The sequence below is a fragment of the Mixophyes fleayi genome, chromosome 1 (genome assembly GCF_038048845.1).
Source record: "Mixophyes fleayi isolate aMixFle1 chromosome 1, aMixFle1.hap1, whole genome shotgun sequence".
In the NCBI taxonomy this organism is placed as follows: Eukaryota; Metazoa; Chordata; class Amphibia; order Anura; family Limnodynastidae; genus Mixophyes; species Mixophyes fleayi.
Window position 1 is genome coordinate 168,853,806 of NC_134402.1, and position 19,578 is coordinate 168,873,383.

The 19,578-nt window shown below is 38.6% G+C and overlaps 1 protein-coding gene across 3 annotated transcripts in view; it reads left to right on the top strand.

The window, feature by feature from the left end:
* The window catches only part of EPHA5 (EPH receptor A5), a 279,079-nt gene that overhangs the window by 160,619 nt on the left and 98,882 nt on the right, over positions 1–19,578 (top strand). For 2 of the 3 annotated variants that reach the window (XM_075203659.1, XM_075203669.1), the window contains exon 4: positions 17,350–17,505. In XM_075203659.1, coding sequence (XP_075059760.1) covers positions 17,350–17,505 — 156 coding nt within the window. The remainder of the gene's footprint in view (positions 1–17,349; positions 17,506–19,578) is intronic. The other variant, XM_075203676.1, reaches the window with a different exon arrangement.

A 19,578-nucleotide genomic window follows, 5' to 3' on the forward strand; every position in this document is an offset into this window, starting at 1 on the left:
TTACACTGATTGCTTAACCCTTCCCTTTTTCTTCAGATTTCTATGCAAATATATGTGCCATAAAAGCAAATGATCATTGTCCTTGCATTTTTGCTCTGGTAATTTGCATGTATAAAAGTATTTGTATCGAGTGTAGATCAGAGCATTACTCCAGCATTTACTATATTACAAAAGGTAAAGGTGACAGGGAAATGAGAAAAATAAATACAAGCAGAACACTCAGAGAAACATAGTTTTTTTCCAAATGATAAATGCAATAATGTAGTAATGAATATTCAGATCAGAGCATTATGAGATCATATCAGAGCTTTGCAACTTGAACTTAGAACATGATTTCATATCACTTCATTAAATGGTAGGATTCTTATTATTTAGATCTGTACATTGCATAATGGATCTGTAGGCTATCGAAACTTGCACTCCTTATAGCTAGCAGTAAAAGGCAGCATATACATGATACAATACTTTTTTTTGTTAAGTTTACATTAGAGTTATAAAAGTAGCATTGAGGTACCATATTTATCGTGCTGACTATAATGAACTGAAAAGAAGCAGTATCTTTTACATTTTTTATGACAATTATATTATTTATCCACTCTGGTAATATATTTCCTTGTGTAATACTGTTGATAGACAACGCATAGGAGGATGAGAAGGAAAGCTGGGTTTATCCTGTCCTCACCTCTGCAAAATAATGACAAAACATGACGACCTGATTTTTTTTTGTTGTTGTTTAAATAGTAGGCAACACCTCACACCTGATTTTCATATCTTTGCTTGGAAGATTTGTCTCAAATCCTCCTCTATCCTTTCATGTGTTAAGCCAACAACACAGAGGCCAATCATACCAATTGGACAGGACACTAAGCTAAAGAATCACCTTACAATATGGTAACACACATAGATGGCCAATCTGGACAGACACAGCTGTTTGGAACTCATACAGAATAAGGGTCAGTTATGAAGATACAAAACCACTAAATTGCAGCCAAAATCGGTTTTCCTTAAATCATGCTTCTGTTTTCTTCTACTTGAGCCTGTTTATATAGTTAACTGTACTGATTAGTGCATCAAGATAGTCGGCATTGCAGAGGTGAAAAAAGTTACCTTTTGTGATGGGAGGAGAGCGTTTGAGGTATTCCTTGCTGAATGCAGGCAAGCCACAGTCATGTAACTAATATTGTCTGGGTCATTCCTGGCCTAGGTGCCGCCGGAAATCCACAGAAATAACATGATTAGAATAAAATATAGTTTTATAAAGATAATTGCAGTTTCACACTTACAGTGTAATTCCTAGCACTGTGTAACACATATAAAGCAGATGAGGGTCCTTGGCAAATTAACAAATCAAACTTCAGGAAACTGGTAAGTGAAATATCTTGTGTTTTCATTTTATATCCTAAGGGATATCTTATCCCATGCACCCCTACCTGTGGACAGCAGATACACATGATTGTAGAAAGAATTAGTTACATCCTAAGAAGAGCCAACGCAGTGTGGAACTTTTAATTTGTTATCTGAGGCAACCCTCTTTCGTCCCCCTCAAGTGACCAACTGTATGCACAATGAATTACTTACACATAAAGAACTATATACCTTGGCCTGCAAGCCGTCGCCCTCCTGACCCTATCATCCTCAGGGCCTGATTAAGGGTTCTGGCCGCCCTAGGCTAATACGGCCGCAGCGCCCCCCCCTCCTCCTCCTCCGAATATATAGGTGTATAGGAACACTCCTGAATATGAATGTTCAGGTGTATTCTCCAGCATTCAAATTTAGACAGATTGTGCCATTGTCTCTTACCTGTTCTTGCTCTTCTCTCTTGCAACTTTGTTATCCTCTCGCTGGCTTCTGGAAAGTTGGCGTCCTGTTTTGAAAATGCAAAAATGTATTATAATGCAAACCCTGAATGATTAGGCCCTTTAGTTAAAACAAAACACTCCATTATGGCCAGCTAAAAGTACCCAATTGGACAGGCTTATATAAGCAATATCTGAATATTTGTTGTCAATCAAATACAAACCTCTACCAGCCCCATCTCACTAATATTTAGTATTCTAGTGATTGCTGAGACCACCCATGTGACCACCACACAATCATGAGATTCTGCCCCCCAAAGCTGCTCTATTTTTTAAATACCCCCTGCAGCCATTTTCCTTAACCACAACCCCCCCACAGCCATTTTCTTTACCTCCCACCCTGCATCCATCCCCCTTGCAGCTATTTTCCTTACCTCCACTCTGCTAGCTAGCTATCCCCTCCCGTCACATCAAAACTCCCCCAGTCACATATATCAGCCCCCCTCCTCTGCCCTCCTTCATACATATCAACCTCTCTCCCTCCCTATAGATTTTCATGGCAGCCCCCCCTCCCACCCTATAGATTTGTATGACAGTCCCCCTCTCCCTCCCTATACATATGCATGACAGTCCCCCCTCTCCCTCCCTATAGATATGCAGGGTAGTCCCCCCCTCCCTATAGATATACAGGGTAGTTCCCCTTCCTCTCTATAGATATGCAGTGTAGTTCCCCCCTCCCTATAGATATGCAGGGTAGTTCCCTCGCACCCTATAGATATGCAGGGTAGTTCCCCCCCCCTTCCTATAGATATGCAGGGCAGTTCTCCCCCTCCCTATAGATATGCAGGGCAGTTACCCCCAATCCTTATAGATATGCAGGGCAGTTCCCCCCCTCCCTATAGATATGCAGGGCAGTTTCCCCCCCTCCTCATAGATATGCAGGGCAGTCCCCCCCCTTCCCTATAGATATGCAGGGCAGTTCCCCCCCTCCCTATAGATATGCAGGGCAGTTCCCCCCCTCCCTATAGATATGCAGGGCAGTTCCCCCCCTCCCTATAGATATGCAGGGCAGTCCCACCCCTATAGATATGCAGGGCAGTTCCCCCCCCCCTCCCTATAGATATGCAGGGCAGTTCCCCCCCTCCCTATAGATATGCAGGGCAGTTCCCCCCCCTCCCTATAGATATGCAGGGCAGTTCCCCCCCCTCCCTATAGATATGCAGGGCAGTTCCCCCCCCCTCCCTATAGATATGCAGGGCAGTTCCCCCCCCCCTTCCTATAGATATGCAGGGCAGTTCCCCCTCCCTATATATGCAGGGCAGTCCCCCCCCCTCCCTATAGATATGCACGGCAGTTCCCCCCTTCACTTACCTGTAGTTGTGCCAGCGTCGCTCCTCTCCTCAGATCAGCAGATAGGAAGTGAAGACGTCCTGCTTCCTGTCTGCTGCACAGCAACAGGCAGCCTGACGTTTGGCTGTGTGTTGCTAACCACTGACCACCAATGCTTTTGATCGTCGAGCCCTCCACCCCCCCGCGGCGACCCCCCCCTCCCCGAAAAAAAAAATGAATGAAGAAAAAAAAAAAAAAAAATGTAAAAAAAATATATTTTTTTTTAAAAAAATAAAAATACCCACAGTGCCGCGCCCCCCGGGACCCAGCGCCCCAGGCTGCAGCCTGGTCAGCCTAGTGGTTGATCAGGCCCTGATCATCCTTATTACCAATCTAGGAAGCGGGGTCAGGGTTGTTTGTCTGTAAGTAGCGTTGTATGCTATTCGGTTGTATTTGTGATGATCATCTCTGTTTCCTAAATGGATATACTGTATGTGATACAGTATATTTTACAGACTCCAAAATGGTTTGTGTGAGACCTTGACATAACTTGACTAATGCAGTAATATGATTTTTTTCTACTCAGCTTAGATGAGGGTTTGAATATACCTGATATGGTCATGTTTTTTTCTCTTAATGGCATATCAATATGTTCAGAAATGAATTCAATACCCAAAATAGGTAACCTGACTAACAGAAACTTATCATTCCTTGCTCTTTTTTTGACATGTTAATGAATTCCCTTAGGAAATGCAACTACTTACAGAAAGCCATTCTGTAAGTTAAAGTACAGTTAATTCCTCTTACACAATCCCATAAGGAGATAGAATGTTTGTGGTGTCAGCATAACACAGATTTCTTTCCACATGACAGTCCAAAGAACCAGGGAATTTATTTAAAAAAAAATATAAAGAATACTATAAAAATGAAAATTGAGAAAGTGGCGCAATATAAATAAACATTTTAATATATATATATAAAAGTATACAAATAAAATCTATTATAATGTATATATATATATAACATATAAAACAATATATAAATCATGCGGAAACTACTATTGTGATACAAATACACTAAAGGTCAATTCAAATACCAGATGTTTTTGTGGGAAAAGTGAGCTATTGACATTACTGGAGATTAGAACCATGAAGATCTATATTAAGGGGGAATTCAGTTGACCGTGTTGTTTGTGAGAACAACACGGTCCGTGCACTAGTACCTTTACTACGGGAATAGTGCGCATTATTACCGCTACTACGGTAATTTCAATTCTGATTTTTGCTTGCAGCTCTGTGAGCCACGAGCAAAAACCTGCGTTAAAATTACTGTAATAATGGTAATAGTGCCTGAGCAGTGTTGTTCTCACAAACAATGTGGTCAATTGAATTATCCCCTAAAAGTAAAAATAACAAAATAATAAAAAAATGCAATAGACATAATTGTTGCTGTAATAGTATAAAAATAAACGGGTCATGTCTATAGCTGTCAATATGAAAATATGTTTCAAGCAACACACCTACTAGCACTTCCTTCATATGTTACCAATGACTGGTGTGTACAGTCTCCATGTTCTAATTAGGTATCCATGATCTCTATAGCATGTGTCATTTCACCTCCATTTCTGGTTGAACTTAAAAACTCAAGCACCAAGAAATGACTGTGGTTATATAGCCTCAAAATGCCTGAAATTTGCAAGTAGTAAATAAAAAATGTTTGTTTTTTTTTTAATTTATCTTTGTCAATTTAAAAAAATATGTAGCCATAACATATAGTATAAGATCTAATTACATTTTATTACACTATATTATTTTTCCTACCACGTATGAAAGAAATCTTTGATATTCCTGAGCATTTATTCTTTGATGACCTCACAATACAGCTGGTTATCTACATAGATTGTCCAGATGTAACATATTTTTTTTTAAAACGTGCTGCGCAGAAATAATACATATGTAGACTTTATGTAGCTGAGATGCTGGTGCCCTTTTTGACCACACTTTCCCATTTGGAGCTGAGATGTGTCAGGAAACATCTGCTACTCTTGAGCTTTACCCAACAGAGTAGTAAGTGATGCAGAACAATAAAGAAATGCAATTTACACACTAGTAAAACATAAAACCTGTGCATAACGTAATTTCAGGCCTCATATTTCCTTTTAATATGATGCATTAGAATCTTTATTGATTATATGCTGGTTCGAGACAAGTAATTTTTAGAGATGCCTGTATTTTCCATGACGATGATCGTTTTCAAAGCCAATATTCATTACCATACATTATGCACAATGGCTAGTATGACAGTTTAAGCCGTATTGTACACTCAGGGAAAGTTCATGGATAGCTGGGCTTATGCTAGTTATTCTTACAGTTGAATTCTGTGGAACCCTTACCACTGACATATTCCTCAAAACTTACAGTAATAAAACGATTCCTCTAAAGGAACAAAAACTCATTCCTTTTGCAAGATAATTACATATAAGAGTGAGGAATGGAATTTAGTGACTATATTGGCCTATAAAATGATTTTTATAAGGAGATAAACCTGCCCCATGTTATGAGATTGAGAATAGGCAGATATCCAGTCCATTACTACAATACATAGTGCCTGATTGTAAATCTCAAAAACACAGGCTCATACATAAACTATTTCTGAGCATCTGTTATTTTCTGCTCTTCCTCCGATGACCTGTGAAGAAAACATGAGAAGAGACAATTAGCAGCTGTTAAAGGCATTAGCCAGCCCAAATCACATGACACAATACATTTTATTTAAAGTTTAAAGGACAAAGAAAGCAATTTAATAAACACAAAAGCATTTTTCTGCAGTGCCTGAACTGTGATGAAGGCTCAGCCTGCAGGAGTTATATTTTACATACTTATCTGGTTATATATCAGTGCTAAAACAGTTCAAACTTGCATAACAGGCATAACAGATTTTACTTTCTTGTTATTCTTGCTACTAATATCTATCTATCTATCTATCTATCTATCTATCTATCTATCTATCTATCTATCTATCTGTCATTCTTATTGTCTCTATAGAGGATCTGTCTGTCACCCTGTTCTCCTCTCCAGAGGATCTATCACCATGTTCTCCTCTCCAAAAGATCTGTCTGTCACCTTGTTCTCCTCTCCAGATGATCTGTTAGTCACCCTGTTCTCCTTTCCAGAGTATCTGTTTGTCACCCTGTTCTCCTCCCCAGAGGATCATTCTGTCACCTTGTTCTCCTCTCCAGAGGATCGATCTCTCACCATGTTCTCCTCTCCAGAGGATCTGTCTGTCACCATGTTCTACACTCCAGAGGATTTGTCTGTCACCCTGTTCTCTTCTCCAGAGACTCTGTCTGTCACCCTGTTCTCCTCTCCAGAGGATCTGTCTTTCACCCTGTTCTCCTCTCCAGAGACTCTGTCTGTCACCATGTTCTACTCTACAGAGGATTTGCCTGTCACCCTGTTCTCCACTCCAGAGACTCTGTCTGTCACCCTGTTCTCCTCTCCAGAGGATTTGTCTTTCACCCTGTTCTCCTCTCCAGAGGATCTGTCTGTCAACTTGTTCTCCTCTCCAGAGACTCTGTCTGTCACCCTGTTCTCATCTCCAGAGGATCTGTCTGTCACTCTGCTTGCCTCTCCAGAGGTCTTGTCTGATGCTCTCTGACTTGTTTTATCTGTCTTGCCAGAAACTCTGTCTGTCACTCAGACATTTTCACCTTTGGTTGTGCATTCTATTATGCCTACATCTATTTATTTTGAGACTGGGCATATTTCTGCCATTCTTCCTAAACCTGAAATTTTACTCTGTACTTGTAATGGGTTTCCAGCAAACTCCAAGATTATATAAGACTTGTTGGTACACTGGAGGTTGCTGGAGCATTTTATAGTCTGTCCCTATATCCAAACCTACCCTATCCTTGGATCTGAACTTGCACTTGTCCCAGCCCTTGTCTTACCCTGTGACCTTGTGCTTTTAGTCTTTGTTTTAATCTATGTATTCTGTCCCATTTTTAGCCTTTGACTGCCTTGTTTTAATTTTATTGATACCTTCCCTTGCTTTCTGTTCTAATTCTATTACCATCAGCTTCCCCTAATGTAGTTCTGATGTTTTTCTAAATAGTTGGGGAATGTGAGGGCATTCTAGAGGGGAAAAGGTGGTTACTATAAGCCCAAGAGCACACTGCAACTGGGAACCCGGCCCTCCGATAATAGTTTGGGCGACACGCCTTTCCCCATGCTTGTGTAATACCTTAAATGTAATAATATTGCCCATAACATATGTTTCATTTTTGTTTCATATGAGCACTGATCATATAATATATATATTTAGGAATTGCTGGTACGAGATTAGATATGTTACCGTGATCTGACCTTTCTTGACTAGGATTTCCACAACAGGGCTGCAGAAAAAGTATGTTATTCATAAAGTTGCAAAATAAACAATGTCCTGCATTCAAAGAAGAAGCACATATATGAGAATTAATATTATGACCTAACAGTCATTTCCTAAGATTCTGTATTCTTGGCACTAGTTCCACCTTATATCTATAGTTCAAGGACAGAAGGGAGGAAATACAGAATGAGGTTTAACCATCTGCTACAAACAAAGCAGAAACACTAACATTTCCTCTAGAGTGGAAATGTCCTGTATACATGTGTTTACGTACATTGCTCACCATATGCAATTAGAATGAATTATACTTTTTATGTCCATGAATCAGTACACATTTATTTCTTCTACTTATATGACTAAATTCTGTGAAAGATAAAAAGAAAGATAATTAGGTGCATGCTTACTATGTCTCACTATTCATTTGCACATTCAAGAACAACTCCAAAATAGTGATGACCATTCATTATGTTTGGTATGGCAGCACAAAGTGGAACATACAATTGCATAAAACCAATGTACAGAAACCAGTTACATAGGTATATATGAAAATTTACATCTATTAAATACAAACATGATCATTCTCTATAAAGTAAGCTCTTGTGGGCAGGGTCCTCTTTACCTATTGTCGCACGTCTATCTACCGTCTGACTACCTCGTACACCCCGTCACATATTTTGCTCCACTCTATGTGAGTCCCCATAGCATTACTCACACTCATCGGTGCTAATTATATGTATTACCTCTTCTATATGTATTACCGCTTCTGTATCCGGCGCTACGGAATCTGTGGCGCCTTATAAATACATAATAATGATATTAAATTCTGATGACTGGATAATAGGGATTTACTTAGCAACATATCTCTGTACGACACACTCACAAAGTAAAAAAAAAAATCACAATTGATTTTTAAGGCACTGAAGGAAATCCACAAGCCCAAAAAATGCAGCTATGTAGCACATTTTTAACATGCAATGGCACCAATTTTACTACAGAGCACAGCTAGTATGCTCACATTCTGCTTGAATAGTCAATTTTATCAATATAATATAGGCCTTTGCTTTAATGTGACAAATTTTAGATTTTTGGTTCATGACTGAAATGGCTACTAACACATTTGGATCCCATTCTATTTTCTCCTAAAGTGCTACTGGTTAGAGTCACATTAGGCCTCATACCCACTACCACCAAAATACATGCTTCTACCAGCCTTATTTATCCTTAGTAAGAGCATGTACACAGGTTTGGTAATGGAACCCACTGGCTCCAATGACTCCAGATCCACTAGCATACGCATTAGTGGTTGGTAGCGTTTGCATTGCAGCCTCGTTTTTTCAACGTTGCCTGCTGCACTTAAGTTCCCTACAAGTGATTGCATTGGGGTCAGACTGTCCATTGACTGTCCAACCACCACATGTCAAGCACAATTACATTTGAAATGCAGTGTCACTGTCGTTTAACGCCACTCCAGTGGCTTAAAGTCTTTAAGTTATTGAATTGCATACGTTTTTTATCGTGATGGAGCAAATGGCCTCTACACGAAAAGCAGTGGCTGTGGTCAGATTACTGGCAATACAATACTTAAAATACTGTATTTAGCAAATAGTGTATAAAGGATTTAAAAGTAAATATATAATAGGACAAGAGGTTGAAAATGGGTAGTATATGCTGTGTGTATTTATTATAATAAATAACAATTGATAATATTTCTTTATTTATACAGTGCATTTCTTCCAATAGTCACACTTACTATAGATGTTGTTTGACAGTTCTATAACTGCCTGCAGACAAGAGGACAGCTTAAAAACTATCTGTCTGCCCTGATTTTGATAAATGCCCCCGCCCCAGTTGTTCCATAAGATCTGAAACCCTAACAAACAGAGACAAACTCCAAAAGGGGCATTTATAAAAGTAGATTAGGGATTTATAAGTCTTGGGCATCGTTTTTTTTTCTAAATCTACCCCTGGTGAGTGTTAGAATTATTTTGGAACTAAATTCTTATTATTACTAATATATTTGTTTAGCAGCTTTCAATCGCAAATAGGGCTCACTTTCGACATGCAAAAAGAAAGGACCTGTACACACACGTCTTTTGACAAGCATTTGCTTCAATTTGCTTTGTGTCAATTTCATTGTTGCCTGCAGCATTCACAAGTGTTAATTCTTAGTAAAATATAATGGAGCTCAATGGGAGAGTTCAATAAGAACATAGTATACTATGATAAAACGCTTCCAACATGGACAAACTGTAAGGTTTGTCTATACTTTTGAAAGGTGTTTTTCCAATGCCATTGGATGCAATGTATAATGTTGATGGGATAAATGCTGCTTGTACCATGCAATATCACTCAGCAAGGTATGTTGATTTTTTTTCCTTTGCAACATAAACAAGCACTAGATTTAATGCAGTAGTATGTTATCATTTTGGATGTCAGAGACTTACAGTGTGCACCTCTAACATATCCAAGTGATTGATAACATAGTAACCAAGAAGTATTGGTAGGAAGCAGACTGCTCTGATTAAAAACACCTATGGATAAAATGGATGGGGTGCTGGTCCCAAAAGAAGGCAGTTACCACCTTCAAAATATACAAAATTTCAAGTGGGATGGTCTGCACACCCTAATTTCCAAATATATTAAAGGTGCTGAACTGCTGTGACTGAATATACAATACATAATTCAAGATGCAGGTGCCTTTAATAAAAGCAGCCTGTTTCCTACAAATACACCTTATAGTTTAGAGGCGCTAAATGAGGTAAGTCCCAAATTATTAAATTATAAGTTGTTAGTACAGGTACCCATCTGTATGAGGTCACCTTGACGTGGTAGATGGGCATTCACAGTTTGAGCAAAATGTGCACTGAAAATGTCATGTTCTAGCGATATATATATATATATATATATATATATATATATATATACATACATACACTCAGTGTGGCCACTCTGGTACACCTTTTTGGTACACTCGTAAAACCTCCCTTTGCTACCATTCTGGCCCAGTCTGACGTGATAACATCATGCACTCGGTGCAGATTTGTCAGCTGCACATTCTTGCGGCAAATCTCATGTTCTGTCACATCCCAGAGTCACTCTAGTGGATTGAAATCTGGCAACTCTGGTGGCCACTGGAGCACACTGAACTCATGTCATGTTCGTGAAACCAGCTTGAGTTGAAGCATGCTTCGTGACCTGGTGCGTTATCCTGGAAATAGTCATTAGAAGATGGGTAGACTGTGGCCATAAAGGGATGTACATGGTCAGCAACAATACTCAGATAGGCTGTGGCATTTACAAAATGCTCACTTGGTATTAAGAGGCCTAATGTGTGCAAGAAAACATTTGTTACACCGTTTCACGACCAGCTTACACCATTGACAAAATAGAGAAGGGATCCATGGACTCATGTTGTTTATGCTAAATTCTGACCCTACAATCACCATATCAAAGCAGAAATCGAGATTAATCAGACTAGGCAACATTTTTCCAATCTTCATCTGCCCAGTTTTGGTGAGCCTGTGCCCACTATAGCATTAGTTTCCTGATCTATCTGACAGGAGTGGAACCCGCTGTGGTCTTCTCCTGCTGTTACTGATTCCCTTTAAGGTTCGACATGTTGTGCATTCAGAGATTCTCTTCTGCATACCCCTGTTGTAATGCATGGTTATTTAAGTAACTGTCATCTTCTTGTCAGCTTGAACCAATCTGGCCATTCTCCTGTGACCTCTCTCATTAATAAGGCGTTTTCGCCTGTTCACTGAATGTTTTTTGCTTTGAATGAAAATTACAGGAGATGCTTAATCCACTACGCCTGGCACCAACAGTCAAAATCACTTAGATCACATTTCTTTCCATTTCTGGTGTTAGATGGGTTTAAGACCCATTTGAGTGGTCCATGCAATAAGTTACGCTGTATATGTAATTAGAGGCACAACAGCCTCTGCATTGACCACTTTGCCAGGCTATGACCTTTGATATATGATTTTCTGTGTAAGTCTGCTTGGTTTTCTGTTTTGGAGTCGACAAATAATCTGATGGAAATGCTTTCATAGGAAATGTGTGGGTGTGTGAGTTAGGGGATAGTCTCAATCAGTTTTTCTATTGTCTTAATGAATTTATTTAGTGTAGGGGGGGATCTCTATAGCTACTCTCTATAACTGCTCCCCTTAAATTCCCAAGCAGTAAACTCCACTACTAAACTAATGGGTAGATAACTATTTCTTAAAAGCACTTTTTAGAAAGTGGAGTTGTCCTCTAATGACACTAAACCCCAAAATTGATGTTTTAATAAATGAACCATACATTTAAAATACATGTTAACATTTCACTGTAGCTCTGTTAAAAAGTAAAGTATTACCTCTCCACTCTATTACAGTCAAATGACTCTCTCCCTTAACTGCATCAGAGCCTAGTGAGATCTGATTGAAGTAACAATGTTGAGAATTCAGTCATTTGGTTTGAGCCCTGCCCCTGTATATAAATCCACCAATCTATTTTGTACACTTCTGCCTGCTAAGTTAGAGAAGCACCTCTCTTTTGACATGGCAACCTGCTGCAAAGAAGTGAAAGAGAGCATGGTAGACATAATTAGAATGTATAACATATATACCAGTTGATCCTGATCCTTCCAGATAAAAGAGCAGCTCTCTCCTCAACTTTACTATGAACAAATGACTGCGTGTTACAAAGCTCTGTTCCAGTGTTACTAGGTAATGCATTTTTCATGGCAGAATGTATATATATATATATATATATATATATATATATATACATATACACATAATGGGCCTCATTCATCAAGGAACGCAAAATAAAGGTAAAGTGGATTTTTTAAAAATGGACGTACGCATATCTGTATTTAGCAAAGAGCGGATGTAAAAACATAGCTGTTGATGAATACAGGTCTAGATACGCTCTTCTTTAAGAGACAACACATTGCAGAATACGTCCAATACATATATGGAATATAAAGTCACAAAAGAATGCACAGAGAAAAAAAATGTAATTAATGTCATCTGCAAATAATATAGTCATTAATGACAAAACATTAAGCAACTCCTCCCTCCGTAAAATAAATTTTTCATCATATTATGAATGTTAACTGTACATAAAATGCATCTTAACATTTGCTCCTGATTACAAACACCTGTTGTAGAATACATACATAGTCATTATCACTAGTAATCGACAGTTACACCAGACCTGTAGCTGGTGCAAGTGATACGACTGAAATGCAAGTACCTTTGAGATGCCCAAGCTTGAATCAGGCGTTGCTGTGTGCACTCAAGCTTGTCACGCCCTTAATGTAAATTGAATACGTGCATATGCCCATTCCTCTCCCGATTCCGCTCCTGAAATCGTAGGCTGTAGTAAAGGCTCAAAGATGATTTAGATGTTTCTGCGTTGTCTGGCGTATGCTCTGGGTACAGTGCAATTTTACGCAAAATATGGCACTTTACCGTCATTACACTTGTTATTGAATCAGGCCCAATATATGTGTGTGTAACAATGAAAGTATGTCTTTCAGTAGAAATTATCATTTTTGATTAAAGAAGAATGTTTTACATAGGGGGGGGGTGTTGATCTATTTTAAGAGTTCTTCAAACAAATATTGTCATTTTACACTCCTTGGGGCATATTCAATTGGCCGTGTTATTGTAAAAGTAACCCGCCTGCACACTATTACCGCTATTACGGTAATAATGTGCATTATTACCATTAATGCAGTAATTTTAATGCCGGCATTTTGCTTGCGGTGCTAAGGGGGAATTGAATTCCCCTCTATGTATATGCAGAGACAAATATGTACATGCTACATAAATGATACAATAAGATATTAAGTTTATTGGCATAAAGAGATTTACTATACTAGTAACCTTATTACATGTGTCTATAGGGGTGATTCAGTCACTGAGATATGCCACACAGACATCACTGCGATGTCGGCTGTGCACATCATCAGCCATTAAGGTAGGAATCTCTGCTCAGTCTTCTGCGCATCTCTATGGGGTATGAGGAAAAAGGAGCTGAGATTCCTCCCATAACATCGGTGCGATGTGTCTCTGTAGACATTGCGCTGGATTGAATCTCTCCCTATGAGTGTGTACGAAGTAGACGCCAAGTATTTTACTCTGCTGGTCCTTATGGCTACATCTAATACTGTAGATGCTGTACTTTTTACTTACTCTTCAACTTCTCAAACTCTACTGACATATTCACATGGCCTATTATTTTGACCTGCAGATGACACTGTTGCTATATATTTACAGTTTAAGTTGATGACTAAATACTTCACATACAGTAGACAGCCATGGAACTGTGAGTGCACTTTCTGACATAGGTTTCTGAAACTCTCGGATTCACCGTAAAACCTTTAGCCTACATAGCCTTGTTCAAATGCTGTGAGGAACTTTCCTCTAATCTAAGGTTTGAATAATTATCACATTTCACATTTATGAATTAGTCCTCTTGTGCACTTAATTAGTTCAATTAAATATACAGACACGGCTTGCTTTGGAGAGGCCATCTGGATTAAAGTGAAATTCTTAATAGGGAGAGGCGCGAGGATCTCATTCAGATCACAGAAAGAGCTTTGTCTGGTGCAGAACAAAAGAAATCGCAAGGTACAGGTCTTTGCTGAAATCTGTCAAAGCTATCATACATATAAATTACAGCTGGAGGAAGTGTACTGAATAGAGGGCATGTCAGGTTCACAATGTACATTGACAAAGCTGTCAGCTAGCTCATACTCTCCACAGGTTTTTGCACAAAAGGCCTATGGGAAATAATAGTCATCGGTATGGCTTTAGGCTCTCTCTGCAGATATTCACGTTATTAATATTATAATTTGATGGAACATAGAGGGCCAGGTTTAAAGATATAATATTCAAGACTTCAAAAGCAGTTCATTTGTATTTGGAATTTCTTAAGAAAAAAATGTTTATTTAGTTCTATGTAAAAAGTAGAGGTCATTAAAGACTGAGATGCTTGTTAGTTACGGTATTGATATTCTTTATCTTGAGCTGAAGATGCACATCCTGCACCCCATCAATATTCTTAGCCACGTTTCCTGCCCTCCAGTACTTCATTAAACTACTAGAATTGTCTCTGCAAGAAGTCTCTTTTGTGCACTTGCTTCAACTCATAAAGCTACTGATTGCTTTCTTGCAGTAATCTTTAGCACCACTGCCTTCATAATCCGGATTGAATGTGAGCTGTCAGTAAAGTACAGGACTGTTGAACATGTTTTGCATCTAGCCTTCGGCTAAGAACACACAATACCAAAGAAATACATTGAACAGCAGTTCTTAGTAGAACACAAATCTATTGTTTAATTAGGGAATTGTAACATTATCATAGTAAAACAAATGACCAAAACCATGACTATTTGCATCTAAATTAACTTTTTAAATTTGTCATCTGAAGACTACAATAGTCTAAGGCTAATTTATAGAATAAACATATGCTGTGCACATGTGCCTAATTGTCTACCGTGCATTTATATAGGTGCATGTCTGTCCTCATTCTGCTTTTGACAATTGTCCTTGTCAAATAAAGGTGTAGAGTAGAACAACTTACCATTGCTAGCACCTGGAAATAGCAGGTCATATTGTGGGAAATAAGAATCATTGAAGCTATTGGATAACCTGATGAGCTCCCACAAAATGCACACTCTTTAGATAAGTTAATAAATGCACATAAGTCCTCAATCAGCCCAGCTCCTGTGAACGGAAGGAGAAATTTTTATACCTCTCGCAGCTAGAGGCGTCTTATGTGCTAGACTATGCAATTATGTTATAAGCTGCTGCATTTGTACAAATGGATATAAAAAACGCTATTTGCACTGTAAGTGGTGGCAGAACTATTGGGGGAGTGGGGGGTAGTTACAGGGACCCTGTAGAAGAGCAGAGACAGCCCTCAAGTTTTGCTATGTCGCTCAGCCATGTCTTATGTAAGGTAGTACACATCTAAACTTACTAGCAGCTCTCCACCCTCTGTAATATGTAATATGTGTATGTTACAAAATGAAGACTATTCTTGTTTTAATTAATGAGAAACTACATGCAAAAAGTCATATTAAGAATGCTATTCTTATGTTTATTTTTAGAGATGTTCACTGACCCCGGTGTTCTGGTTTTGGTTTTGGATCTAGATTAACTTCATGTTTTGGTTTTGGATTTGGTTTTCGCAAAACCGCCCCTTGCGTGTTTTGGTTTTGGTTTTGGATCCCATTTTTTTTCTAAAATCCCTATTTTTTTGCTAAAATCACATATTTTTGCCTCACCCCCTACATTATTATTAACCTCTATAACACAAATTTTAAGTCATTTGTAGTCAATTTTGACCAGCTCACAGGACACATATTATTTTCATACACTTTCAAACAAAGACTGCAGAATTAGAAGACCAAGCCTGCCAGACCTATTATTTCTATTTCAGCAATGACAATTGGCAATGGAGCTCTCCTGAATGTCACTGGAGACTTTGAAGAACACTGCTACCCCTCCTCTTTCTATTCTTCCTATGATGCTGCCCAACTACACTATAGACTGCCAAGAACTGTGCTACCCCTTCTGTGTCCCTCTGTGAAATGGCGCTGGATCGCCGTGGAGGGTGGTACTTAAAGAATCCAGAGATCCGAGATCCGATGATGTAACAATGGCGTTTTGTCTCGTTTTCAATTCCGAGGGTGCGCGCAAGTACCGAGCGGGCTCGGCTCTGTACTCGGATCTTCTAAGTTCTGGTGTGTTCGGCTCTTGGGGAACCGAGCCTGAGCATCTCTATTAATTTGTTTTCTTTGTTTAACCAAAATTTTTTCGATGTGATTACACATGAATATGGAAAATAATAATTTTATAGCGAGGAGAAATGGGCATATTCCTTAACATTTTTGGAAAGTGTGGGAAGGTCAGAAAGGGTTAATGTATGTACTGTTTAAGGGTCAAGGGAATTAAATATGTTATATGAGGGTAAATAAATATCACTTTATAAAGTCTGAACCCATTTAGCACATAATAGCCAATGTTTTAAAATGATTGGGTGTGCTCCATGCACCGTCCCCATATGATTGAAACATGTCATACATAGACACAGTTAGTGGCAGCGGCAGCACAAATTTGGGGGTGCTCGAGCACCCACAGAACTGGCACCTATGATTTAGCATACAAGTACTTACAAGTATGTCACCTTACCAGTAAGACATCTAAATATTGAAAATAAATTAATAAATGTCAGTTTCCTGGAAAAAAATGGTCTGTGCCCTCTTAATGAAAATGTTTACTAACATAACTGGATTGCCTTAAACACCTATACTGATTCCAGTGTGTTATGAATAGATTGCACAAAAAGCAAGAATGACACGTTCACTCAGCACTGTGATTATGTGAGATCCATCCATTCACACAAGGAAACAGCTTGTGAAAAGAATGCACTAAAAATGGTAAAGGCTTTATAGCCATAGCTTTGATCACAAGGTAGACATTAATGACACTTTCACCTAAAAGCAACAAGTAGTGATACTAAAGGCTGTAAAGATGGAGAGAGTTTGGGCAAATATTTGATAATGTTCAATTCCATGTAAATCCCAAGTGATGGACTTCTACATCCCTTTAAATGGATCAGTTAGCTATTTTAGCACATAGGCCTGAGCACTTGCACTTGGTAAACTTAAAAGTGAACTTTTATCATTTTAGTTGTATTAATCCTTTTCAATAATTATTGCCAAATGACCCCTTGCACAACTTTGGTTACATAATAATATAATTTCAGAGCCAATAATTGAGTTATGTGTGAAAAGATATATGTGTAATGTTTTATGTTATGTCTTGTTTTATAGCATGCCGTCCAGGATTTTTCAAGTCTTCCCCTCAGAGTCAGACATGCAGTAAGTGTCCACCTCACAGCTATGCCAATGAGGAAGCATCAACGTCTTGTGTCTGTGCAGAGCGCTTTTATAGGAGAGAGTCTGACCCACATACAATGGCATGTACAAGTAAGCATGTTCTAAGCACTCCGGCATCATTTCACTGTATGAGCTGTCTGTGGTAATCCAAACATGACATCAGCATTATTCTTATGACTGTGAAAACTGAAAACCAATTCAAACAAAAGGCAATGCGACTGCTTGAATTGGGATTGGTCAGCTGTAATTTTTCACTGGCTTTCTGTCTCCCCATAGCAGGAAACACATACTTACCAACTTTCTGAAGTTGGCTTCTGGGAGCCTGCTGGGGGAGGTGGGCGTGATGGGGGGCAGGGCTCCAAAATTAGCGTCATTTTGGACCCGCCCCGTGACGTAATGACGCAAACGCGTCATTTTACAGCAGGGGTGGGGCCAAACGCGTTTTGGACCTAATTCTGTTGCGGGAGATTGCCACACTCTCCCAGGAGTCCGTGAGACTCTCGCAAAATGCGGTAGTCTCCCGGACATTCCGGGAGAGTTGGCAAGTATGAGGAAACATTGATGGGCATCAAACAGCAGCAGCTTTGCAGTCTGGTCATACACATAGCAACACTTTTAATCGCCATTGTGAATTACCTGTAAATGTTATTATTTTATTTTACAGTAAATTCTGTTGAGTATATTAAACTATATTCCTCCACCATACTGACCATACTGTAAAAATTTTAGAAGACACCACTTTCGAAACAAACAAAAATCAGAAAAACCCCATCCACCACAAGCCCTCTTATACTCAGTGTGACTCTGTCAGTATCACATGTTTTACAGTAACCTCATCAAGGGCCTTATTCATTAAGGATCTTAACTTAAGAAACTTTTTATTTTAGTCTCCTGGACAAAACCATGTTACAATGCAAGGGGTGCAAATTAGTATTCTGTTTTGCACATAAGTTAAATACTGACTGTTTTTTCATGTAGCACATAAATATCAACTTTAAATTTCAGTGTACAAATAGGCTATCAAGTATTTGTGTGCTACATGTCAGTTATGTAACATGGTTTTCTCCAGGAGACTGAAATAAGAACTTTCTTAAGTTAAGATCCTTAATGAATCAGACCCCATGTCTGTAACATCATCTTGTCCATAACATCATCCAATTTTGTGTTTAATGGAAGTTGCCATGTTAGTGGGAGACAGGCTGGCAAAAAAAAGTAATTCCAACCAGACATATTGCCAATTGTTTCCTAAACCACAACTTGACCTGCTGGCTTGGTGTATGTATTGTGATCACAATGATCAAGTGATAAAAATGATGTTGTGTCTTGTGTTAGAGGTAAATATGTATGTTCAGTAGCTGAAAATGTATTTCCTAATTGTCTAAATGTTTATAAATTACATTTTCAGCTGATCACTTAAAACAGTTGTTAGTAAAATAGAATCCAAATCAGCTGAGTTATGATAAATCACAAATGTTTTGCTCACTTCTTTACTATACAGAGAAGTTAATGTCCTTATGAACAAGTAGAGCAGGGATCTTCTAGACAAGCGATATTTAAAGGTTAATAAAACACTGCAGTTATTCTCAGTCATTGACATTATATACAGTATGTTTGCTGCTCGGGAAGAAGTATTAGTACGTATCCAATAAAATCTTGTGTGATTTATTCTCTCTTAGCTCTATGTAGTTACAGTAACTCTGAATTAAATATTAGTTTTGCAGGAAAATATACTATGCTAAATAGGAATGAGTTTGGCTCATCACTTATGTTCAGGAATATTTTTCTTTTATATATGACTGTACAAGCTTTATAATATTTAACCTAGGCCAGTATTCATTGCTGGTACATCAGTCTCTTACCTGTAGGATCATATGGTGTACAAGATCAACATGGAATGTTCTATGGGATTGACAAGTGGACCTTACTCCTTCAACCAATTTTGTGGTTTAGAAAATCAGTGGACTATATAGTCCCCACTGCATCTTCTTCTCCAACACCAGCGTAATGCATTCACAGAGATGATACCAAACATTAATTCATGATTGGTTGATCATACTGAGACCACATCTCCAGCCAGTTATGGATTACACTGCTATACAGGCCGTGCTGATGCTTTGATGTGGAAAAGGAGCCTAAATATGAAATTACTTAATGTCTGGTAGT